We start from the raw sequence: 11,190 nt of genomic DNA on the forward strand, positions 1-11,190 counted from the left end.
AAAAAAGTGTCACCTCTCTTCTGAGCATACAATAGCTGATACCAGCTCCCAGGTCAGTTCATTTGAAAGCTTATAAAAAGGCTTGCAGAGTCAAGAGCGGCCAAAGCATTTCAAAGGCAATTTATTCAATCTATTCGATGTGAGAAAATGTCATGTAATTCTGCTCATCTCAAGATAGTCCAGACCTTCCCATCTACAGGGTCAGGCTTTTTAAACAAACTAAGTACAAAATGATCATTTTCAAAATTAAAAGAAGAATTAACTTAAATGATGTAAACCAAATGATTACTGAAATTACTTAGCTGAATATTCTGCATTATATCACTTGTAACCTGGAATAAAGTAATCGATATTATCTTAATATTACCTATTCTTAAGTAGGCATTCTCATCAGCTACCATATGATTTAGAAGATTCTTGAACTAATTCACTTGTATCCTTCAACATTAATTTGATAGCATTCCAAGGTAATAATCACTATCAATCTAATTATATCAGCCATCTCCTGTAAATAAGTACCAATTATTTCAATTACAATATTAAACATTTAGAAAATAGAAAGGAACACATATTAATAATTTATATACTTAATTTGAATCTACCTGAATAACCCTAATTCCTGAACAACAAAACTTGCTTTCTTTCTATCGCCCTCTAATACTTTCCAGAGGGTTTCAAGGCTCAAACCATCGATCCAACACCAATGATAGGAAAAACGCAAAATTTACTTTGTTCTACTTTTATATAGAAGTATATGTGCTTGCTGACTATTTCTATCAGTCTCATTCACTTATGAACTCTTCCAAGAATATTCAAAGGATAGTTTTCCTATTTTGTAAACGCAAACAGGTCAGTTCAGAGTTCCCATAAAAATGACATCAGCCATCTACACAGCTGGGTTCTAACACAAAACTGCTCAATTCCTGTACGTGGCAAACAAGGGGCAATGTTAGAAGCTACAGTTGCTTGAATGCCCTGTAAAATTAAGACTCCTGTAACAGTTCTTTTTAAAGCTTTTAACAGTAAAATCCTACAGGTTTTTCCCCATGTTTCTGAAGAAATAAAGGGAATTTGCTCAGCTTATTCTCCTTGATAAACAGTCAATGTGCCCAGTTCCCTTGAATCAGCATGATTTAAATACCAAGGGGAAAAAAAGAAAAAACTATAATGCAGTTAAAATGCCAAGCCTGTTAACTAAACAATTAGCAAATACGAAGCAAGCTGGAGGATAAGAAAGCATACCACAAACGCAGACTATGAACTAGTATATTCAAGCACACACAGAAGGTTTGAATATCCTAAAAAAGCCTGAAGAGTTTTAACAAAAGTCAAGCAGTCTCATATTAAAATAAGTCATCCTTGCAAATTTTCATTCAAAAAGCATGCAGGGTGGCTTATTAAGATTACACTTCATAGTGAAGTCCTTATTCAAAGTCAAGAAACATTGATGCAATCATCATAACCATAATCTTTACCCTCTGGTGAATAAACACTAAGATACACTATTTTAATATAAAATAATGAATAATATTTTTCTGTAATATGAGACATCATGCCATTCTATACCAAACACCCTGCATGAAATGCAAGAGATGAGGAAAGAACTTTTGCAGATATAAGTTGAATATTGACAACACTGAAGTGCATACAGTAAGGTACACACATACCTTAATGAACAAGCAAATCGGGAAGAAAACCGGCTGGCATGTGCAACATGCCGAAATACTATTAACAGAGCTGTAACTTTGCATTTTTCCCTACAAAATGGCTAAAACTTAACAGGGAATATAAACATCATTTTGTATTAATGTTGTAGTGATTTCTTTGGGGTTTTTTTTTGTTTGGTTTGGAGGGGTTTTTTTTATAAAAATAGATATAGAGGCTAGAAGTACAGTTATGGTTCACGTATGTAAGGCAGCATACCCCAGCTTCGTGCATTCCTAACTGTGCGATTCATACGCCCTTCAAGAACTGGTGTATGCTGTGTTCTGCAAGAACCATTCTAGAGCCTCCAGCCTATTTCTGATTAGAAGAGTGCCCTGCTGCCCAGGAAGGTGCAAAGAGGACTCCAACATGAATTGGAGCATCTTTCTCTGTTACCTAGTGCAAGTCATCTACAGTCCACCTTCCTCAGTTACCTAGTTCAAGCCGTCAAGGGGCTGGGAACCACAGCAGAGCGTAAGATGCAGAGTGAGTCCCACAAACCAAAAATGCAAAAGTCGGATTTAAATTCCACCCTTGAAACAGATTACTATTTGGAGGAGAAAAAAAATCCCAGAACAAAACAAAAATTAAAGATGAAAAGAGACATATTAACTATGTGCTAATACCTCCCAGCATCTAGTTAGAAGACAGACATATTTGCAAGGTTCTTTATATGCACACACTCAAAACAGTTATTAAATTAGTTTCCTTTCCTTGAACATATCATAGCTAATGGCACTAAATGTCAGGTTTCAAAATTCAACTTCTGTTCCTTGTAGTCTAATTTTTTTCCCAGTTTTCGCTATAATCTACTTTTAAAACATTTTAAAAATGAGAAACATTTTCACTATTTGTTTGCTTCACAGAAATGGCTAAAAATATTTCAATGTAAATATCTTCTTCCTTTTCTAAAACTATTTTAAGGAAGATTTTAGCACTGAAAATAGCAACCTGTAACTTGTCTTTTTAGCTCATGTTAAAATTGGAAGCAGCGATGTGGAAACATTTTGGCAATATCAAGTAAACGGCAATTGAGAATTACAATAGCATGAGGCATTTGAGAGGTAGATACAAATTTTCCCGACTTCAGGATCTATTAGTTGGCAAGAGGCAATTAAAATACACTTATTCCTTTCCTCAGAAGGGAATACCAGGCAGTGTTCTCCCTGCTGGTTCCTGATGCTCTGGCGCAAGGGTAATGGAGCTGTTTTACCCCCAAGATCTCAGCTACACTGGGTGGAAGGGATGGGTCAGATCTCACCGCATTACCCTTCCATTGACAACCTGGGAAGGCACTGGGCGCTGCCTATACTAACCAGCTTCCAGGACAGAGCAGAATACTATTTTCTTCCACAGAAAGGAAAACAGGTTTGATATTCAAAAATAATACCGAACCAGTAGTCCAATGAGCATGAAAGCTAATGGGAAGCTTGTCTACAGATGTCTCTTGCAGTTGTTTTAATGCTTTAATTGAAGTTTTTCCCCTATGAAATGTCTGTAACATTTATCTATCGCGTGGATTTTCGGGGTCTATTAATACGCTGGCACCTGCTGGAATTCAGGCATGTGGGGAAATCACCTCAGGAGTCTCCCTCCTTCTGCTGCTCCTGAAACTTCTTACATCCTAATGACTGGTGAGCCGTCTGCTCTGCTGTCCCTGGGGAATCCAGCCACTGAGCTCAGGGGGAGAGGACACGATGTCCACGCGAGACTCGCCTCCTCAGGAAACACTCTGGAAACACATCACTCAGAAACGAAATACAAGTTCACAGGGAAGCTATTTACACCTATGTGTGTAGCTAATTATAATTAATACAATTAGCTGTGCGTGCAGTTATAAATCTATATATACACATTTATATAATGTATTATTTTAAGTTATACAGATAATTTTGTGTGTGTACTTTTACATATGTATATATAGCTAATTGTATAACTGTTGCCATTCTGTTATATATACTTGTGCGTGCCTAGTTAATAATCACATCCAGATGAGGCAAGGAAATAAGAACCCTAAAAAGATAAGCTGCCCAAAGACGCAGAATTACAAGGAATTTCCTAACTCTGCCACAACTCGTGGGTCAGCGGAAGCCAGTCGACACCTGGGCCAACAAGCATGTTCTGTCTCCCTTTCTATGACACATTTCCTTCAACAACGGGTAAGGGCAGGGCTGGCGAGGCTACGGCCGCAGAGGCCGAGCCCCCCTTCCCGAGGTGGCCTCCTGGGCCACCGCCGGCCGGGGGAGGAGGCAGGCGGCGGCCACCGGCAGCGAGGGCCGGGCCCGCCACCCCCCGCCGGGCCCGCCGCCCCCGCGGCTCGGGAGGCGCCCCCCCCGCCCCGTCACTTGCCTCCCATTCCCGCAGGAAGCGCTGGGCCTCGGCGGGGCCGGCGGCCTTGTGCTTCCTGAACTCCTCCTTCACGTAGCGGTCCCCCAGCGCCCGCAGGGCGGGCGGCAGCGCCCGGTGCAGCAGCAGGATCCGCCGGTACAGGCCCCGCGCACCGCCCAGCATGGCGGCTGCCGAGCGGGGCCCGGCGGAGGCCTGAGGCGGCAGCGCCGGGGGCGGGGCGAGGGGGCCGAGCTGCGGGCAGGGCCCGGGGCGGGCCGCAGCACCTTAAAAATCTAAAATCAGTTAATTTTTCATTTCTGTTCTCACCGTGAGAAGAAAGAGCTGTGCACTGTGTCCAGCTTTGGAGGCCTCAGCACAAGAAGGACATGGCCCTGTTGGAGCGGGTCCAGAGGAGGCCACAAAAATGATTAGAGGGCTGGAGCACCTCTCCTGTGGGGACAGGCTGAGAGAGTTGGGGTTGTTCAGCCTGGAGAAGAGAAGGTGCCGGGGAGACTTTATAGCCCCTTCCAGTATCTGAAGGGGGCCTACAGGAAAGCTGAAGAGGGACACGTCCTTTTTACAAGGACATGTAGTGATAAGGCAAGGGGTAGTGGCTTCAAACTGGAAGAGGGTAGATTTAGATTAGATATCAGGAAGAAATTTTTCACTATGAGGGTGGTGAGGCACTGGAGCAGGTTGCCCAGAGAAGCTGTGGATGCCCCATCCCTGGGAGTGTTCAAGGCCAGGCTGGATGGGGCTTTGAGCAGCCTGGTCTAGTGGGAGGTGTCTCTGCCCATGGCAGGGGGTTAGAACCAGATGATCTTTAAGGTCCCTTCCAGCTCAAACCATTCTATGATTCTATGACTTTATACCTGGATAGAATGTGGTGCAAATTAATTAGTCCATTAAACCCAAGCTTCATAAGCTTAAATTTGATTTATCTGCATTTTTAAGCATGGGTGAGAAATGAGAGAAGACATAGCAAGAAATACGTGGGGCTCCTTGGGACTTTGTGCCACCACCTTGTTACCACTGAGCTCCTGCTTTCTGATACCTCCCACCTATACAGCCCCAGCTGCAACTCCCCAGCTCTCCATGAAGTTTTTTTCATCACATCGAACCCACCCACATGGAAATATCCTCAAATGTCAACAGTTGTGGATATTTTGAAGGAAGAAAAGAGTCTGAAAATCAGGTGGTGCTGGCAGTGGCGATGAAAGTCCTGCCTCATCGTGGGTGCTTGTTAAGTTCCTTCCAGCCAGTCAAATCATTGACACTTCCAAGCAAACGGAAATATTTCCATAGTCCCAGTGAGTATTAAGCTTTCCCAGGATACTCAGAAATGTCATAATAATGTATTGCCACATCAAAAGCCCCAGTTGTTGTATGTGAGCAACAGAGGAAGGAGCAAACTACAGACTATTTCACTCAGTACCATTTCTTTACGTTTGTTCATTCTCCCAAGCACTTTGGTGATGGAATACTGAAGTTCCCAGTAACACAGAAGTTACTGAAATAAATGAAAATGGTTATAGTTTCACTTTTTCTCACTGGCAGTTCCCAGTTCTCTTTGTGCCTGTAATGCGCTTGGGATGGGCCCTGGCAGGGGCCTGATCCTCAAATTGATTGATCTCAGTATGTTTTCAAACTGGATTTTCTGCAGATGTTTCTTTGACGAAGGATTTCTGGACCTAATGCATTTTGTTTACCCCTGTGCCCTTCAACATGTTCAATTTTTTAAGACTGAGGTTAAAAAAATGATTTGCTTTATCAGTTTTATTTGCAGTGATGCAATTCCACACTGAATCATCTCAGGGTGCATTCATTTAAAGAATTTATTTAAATCTTTTTTTGCATAATGACCACCGTACTTAAGTTCCATGTTGACAGCTTTCTCCTTGCTACATCCACCCTGTGTGGTTTTTAGGAGCCCTCTTCCTTTTGTGGCCTGCTTAAACCCTCTGCTGGGCGCTTGCTTTGTGGCTGAAAAAGGCTAACCAGGCTGCATCAGCCAGATCTATGACCTTCAACATTTTTTACACCTTCTCTTTCTGCCCACAGAGACCAAAAGCCATTTTGCCCATCCCGGTGGTTCCTGCCCGACAGAAGAGGAGGATTCCCTCAGCATCTGTGCACCTCCTGGGCTGCTTCAGCTGCGGCTCTTGAGCCTCCTCCTTGCACCTTCCCTAGGCACTGACAGAGGAGCGAGGGATTTGCCAGTAAATTCCCCATGGAGCAGAAGATAGAACTGTAAGCTCAGCAAGCTGTTTGACAACGTGCTAAGTTGTCAGCCTTTGCCCATTAACAATTTTTATATCCCAAAGTCCTCAAAGGGCTCTGCACTATCAGGGAATGTGGAGACGCTTCAGAGGCAATTGAATGCCATATTACTTGTGTATGGGCACAAAAGGACTCACCATGAGAACTCTTTAAGATATAATAAGATATTAGAGGTATTATTTCCATATAATGACCTCTCAATCATCAGTACTCAAAATATCCATGCCACTACTTGAGTCCAGACATAATTTTAGCTAACGTACCTGAGTTGAACTGCTCTGCTTGCCTCTTGCAGACACCTGCCCGTGCTTCCAGGCAGTGCTGCCTCTGTTGGGGACCCTGGGGCATCTGTGCTGCAGCCCCTGGTGCTCCACAGCCTGGGAGCACTTCTTGGCTTGCATCAAAGAAAGAGGCACCTCAGGAGAGGGATTTGTCCCACCCTTTTTGGGCAAGTGGTGGCGATTTATCCCTACTTCTTTTCAGCTGTCCACAGAAGGATGTACTGGGGTATATGTGATTTAGATACCCCATAAAGGGTTCTTCTGTATCCAGCTGAGCTTTTGAGCTCTGGTCAGTGTTAGTTATGCTAAAATCAGAGAGGATCCTACAAAGACACCAGAGTATCTCTGTCCCGTACTCCATACTGCCTTTGGAGCTGGGGAGGCAGCATCAGCTCTGCCATAGAGCAGCACAAAGTCAGGCAGAGTGGCTTAGACAATATACTACATCTTTATTTACATGGCTAGGACTCTGTGAGTAGCACCTCAGCCTTTTCCCAAGGATACACAAGAAATCTGTGATAAAGCATAGGTGCAAAGTGCTGTAGTTGCTTAGCCATCCCTCTGAGCTAGCAGCAAATCAATAAAAAATAGAAGACAGATTTTGGCGCTGTGAATCTGACAGAGTGGCCATGTTGTTTGATACGGTCCTAACTCCAAATGTAGAAAGACTGGAGGAACATTTCCATGTTTATTTTTCCTTTTATCGGTGATGTGTTGACTAAAGAAGATGAAGCTGAAGTATTTATTGAGCTGTTATAATTGCTATAATTTTTAAAATTATCAAGAGCATCCTGAGAGGAATTCTTTTTGTGAATCAAAATAAATTTTTAAATACAGAATGCAAGGACGTGATATTCCTTTCCAGAACTGTTGGTAGTCCTGACAAAGCTAAATTATAATGTTGTCTGTTAAAAAACAGGATCATCTGCAATCTTCCTCTCTAAACTGTGGGTAAATGTTAAAGTACAGTCTAATTTCCTTCTATTAAAAAAAAGGAGCATATAGTCCTGTCCCATGTTTCCTGTCCCATCTTTCTGCATGTGCAGATCACAACAAAATTGCATCTCGTACTGCAGAACTATGAAGTTTTTAATAAACTCCATAAATATTCAAATATATTCAAGACAGTTCCTTTTTGCATACTATTCCAGACCAGGGCAGACTTTTCTGAATCAGAAGCCAAGCCAAAGATTCGTTATGACGGCACAAATTGCCTGCTAAATATTCTGCGGCATCTTCCAGTGTGCCTCGTAAACTAAAAAGATGCAGAATTATCCCTTCTTTGTGGGAAACAACTGCAAAATGAATAGTTTCGTAAATGACTTAGAAAACACTACGGATAATTGGAGATTCACAGGATGCTTCTGCCTCTGTCGATGTGGAGTAGAGCTTTGTGCTTGATTCAACGGGAGCAAAATTAGTCCTAGCATGGGACAGTCTGCTTCAAAACCCACCAAAATGTTGGACATGCAAACTGTTATACATGGATGCTGTTGAAAAATGGACCAGCTCTTTCCCCAAGGCTTGGGGAAATACAAGTTGATGAAGATACCAGCCATGTTTGTTGTAGAGACAGCAGCCTGTTCCATGCCTGGCCCAGGTGAAACCGGCGTTCTTCACACAGGCTGTGCTTGGTGTGCCCCAGGCTGGTCAGCAGGGCATGGTAGTGAGAGCAGGACAGATGGTTTGCATTCAAAAGCTCCATTTCGGCGAGGAAAAAAGGTGCCATAATAAGTGCTGTTTGGTGTAACTCACCAGGATGTCTTCAGGTACTCATGTATGCATCTCATAGTAAGATGAAACCAAATAATAGAAAGTATTTCTTATGAAATAAATAAAGCACATGACAATTTTGAAAGGGAGAGACAGCCAGCTGTTTCTGGGCTTCAGTCAGTTGCATGCTTGGCGCGTTGATAGCTTTTGGATGTTAAAAGGAAGTTCTGCTTTGGTTCAGCTTATGCTTGAGCAGCTCATTCATTGCAGGATTTCGTGTTCTTTCATCTGAAGCGTATGATCTGTATCATCCAAACCACATTTTTTTGACAGTCAAAAGAAGCAATTCCTGAGGAAGCTCTGCTTGCCTCCTGCAGACTTGGAAGATGCCAAGAGTATTGGAAATCTTCTGAGAATCTAGCTGCCAAACTCTATCAAGTTTCTGCTTGAACATGTGTGAGCAGAGCTTTGCAGCGAGCCAAATATAGGCAGCTTGACGCCAGCGGAGTGCTAGGCTTGTATGTAGACCCCCCTGCTCACCATCTCCCCACCTTCCTCTCTCTACTCCAGTGCCAGATTGCGAAGCAGGGAGGCACCAGCACTTCTCAGGTAAGGGGTTGTGAAAGAAAGGGAGAAGGATTGCCAAGAACCTGTGGGGGTTTTCTCTCAGATCGTTCTTTATCTACTATTCAGCTGAAATTTTCTAAAAGAGTTCAACTCGGTGAACTGATCCAAAACTAAAATTTTGGGGTAGAATGATTAAAGAGCATCAAAACTCTTTTTTGAGTTTTTCCCCTAAAAATATTTTTAGGGGAAAATTCCTACACATTCCCTTATAGGCAACGGTGCCAAATCAGAGTGTGAGCTGGAAAAATCATTTTTGTCCTTAAGCTTTTATTGTTTTCAGCATTCAAAGAAAACACCCAAAAGATTGCCTGTATTACAGAATAATTTTTCTGGGTTTGAAAATTCAAACAGAAACGGAAAATGTCAATATTTAGAATCACTGTGTGTCTTCTCCTTTTATGAACAACTTTTTTGGTAAATACGCTGCTCATCCACTGGGTTACTCTGCCACATGTGCTGTTCTGTTCAACCGCATTAAAATTCTATAGAAGATGCAATATTCTCCTGTTAATTCACATAAGAAGAGTTTGAAAGAGCATGTTTTGTTATTTCAAACGTAATATAAAGAGTGCACCATTCATGGGTAAAGCTTTGTTTTCCTGGTCTACTTAGTCAGTCATCGTAAAACTTAAAGCCATACAAAGATGCTTCCACAAATCCATTAAAATTCCTTCCAGAAGAACACAAAAAGAGCACAGAAATTGTTATGTTGATGGTTGGAACAGAGGGGGAAAACAGAACAAGGGAGAAGATGGCCAAACTAAATAAATTAATGTTTTGAAAAGCTGCAGAAAAGACCGTATGTGTGTGTGTGAATGCAAAACCATAGCTCAGCCTCGGGGCGTCAGGAGGGGAGCACAAGCGAGACCCTTCTGAACAGCAGCGTCCATGGATGCTGGGAGCTCCAGATGACACGCCGTTGGGCCCCGGAGTCTAAGCTCAGGGAATAAAACTAGCTAGGCTACATCACTTCTAAGCTTTCAGCCCAGCTTCACATTAACCCAAGGGGAATTTAAAACACAACATAAACATGTGTTTAAATGAAGTTAGAAGAAAGCTTGTTGTCCTGTCTCCTGTTTTAATTAAATATGTTTTATATGAAAAGCATAGCTTACAAATGCAAGCTATGTGGTTTCTCTGGCAGCATTGCAGCTCTAAGTAAACACACTATAGTATTATTTTGTTTGCTTTCTTCCCTAATTAAGTTTTAAAAGTTTCCTCAGCTCTCTGTGTGGCTGCTTCAGTTTTGGCAGCAGTACTGTGGCAAAGGGGACTGGGAAGAAGACCATGCTTTCCCTTTCTCCTTCCCTCCACCAAGTAAACCAATTGCAGATCAATTGGAAATCCCTTCTGGGTTTTTTTTAAGATATATAGGTGACAGAATACGTGCCCTATGGGTCATACCAGCAGGAGAGCCCATACCCTCTCAGTGGGAGAGCAATGAAGCAGTTGGCTGCACTGGTCATGGGAGGCACAGCTGTGAGCGCCCAGACAGTGCTGCATGTTTCAGAGCAGAAATCAGAGCTGAGCCGCAAAATTTGAAAACAAACAATGAATTTTGTCATCCTTTGAAGGTGTTTGGATCCCTCCTTTTACCTTTCTCAGAGGCTATGGGTTTTCAGGTTCAAAGCTTTGCTATAAAACTGTTAGCGTTTCACAAATCTGGATCATTGACCTCTGTTTAAAAAGAAGCATGCGTAATCCAATGTCATTCATCATTTTGGCATAAACAATATGCTATCAGCAAAGCACATTTCCCATCTCGGGTTCTTCCTAGCCCTTTGATAGCCCTCTGAATGCATCCGCTCTGTCCAGGACAATATAAGAGACTGGCCAACTATTGGAATACTTAACTGGCCTTGCATTAAAACACTTGGCATCACCTGTGATGTGAAGCGCTGGATAGGCATCTCTTGTCTCTATCCAGTTTCTGATGTTGTAATCAATCAGGAAAATGAATCCAACACGAAACTGTGCAGCTCTGTAACTTTTTGTGTCTGCTTGTGTCTGTCCCCTACCCCTAAATTCAGCACCACATTGCAGGCTGTGGGGTATCTGGGTGGTTACTCATCCCGGCTGTATTATTCACTGGATCTGGTAATATTTGAGGTTACCTTTCTCAGTAGTCAGGATTTTCCTTTGTGGTTTCTTGATATAACATCACATATTAATGGTTAGGATTCAGGATGGAACTATAGGATACCACATGAAAAAAAGGTAGCTTTAACATAAATATTCGAGGTTCCTTAAACCTGTT

The 11,190-nt window shown here is 42.4% G+C and overlaps 1 protein-coding gene across 1 annotated transcript in view; it reads right to left on the reverse strand.

Moving 5' to 3' along the window:
• SDHAF3 (succinate dehydrogenase complex assembly factor 3) overlaps positions 1-4,262 on the reverse strand; it is a 35,267-nt gene extending 31,005 nt beyond the window's left edge. The window contains exon 1 of the mRNA XM_054191774.1: positions 4,054-4,262. Within this exon, the coding sequence (XP_054047749.1) occupies positions 4,054-4,215 (162 nt within the window). The 5' untranslated portion in view covers positions 4,216-4,262. The remainder of the gene's footprint in view (positions 1-4,053) is intronic.
• Between the last annotated feature and the right edge of the window lie 6,928 nt (positions 4,263-11,190).

The sequence above is a fragment of the Rissa tridactyla genome, chromosome 2 (assembly GCF_028500815.1).
Source record: "Rissa tridactyla isolate bRisTri1 chromosome 2, bRisTri1.patW.cur.20221130, whole genome shotgun sequence".
Classification (NCBI taxonomy): Eukaryota; Metazoa; Chordata; class Aves; order Charadriiformes; family Laridae; genus Rissa; species Rissa tridactyla.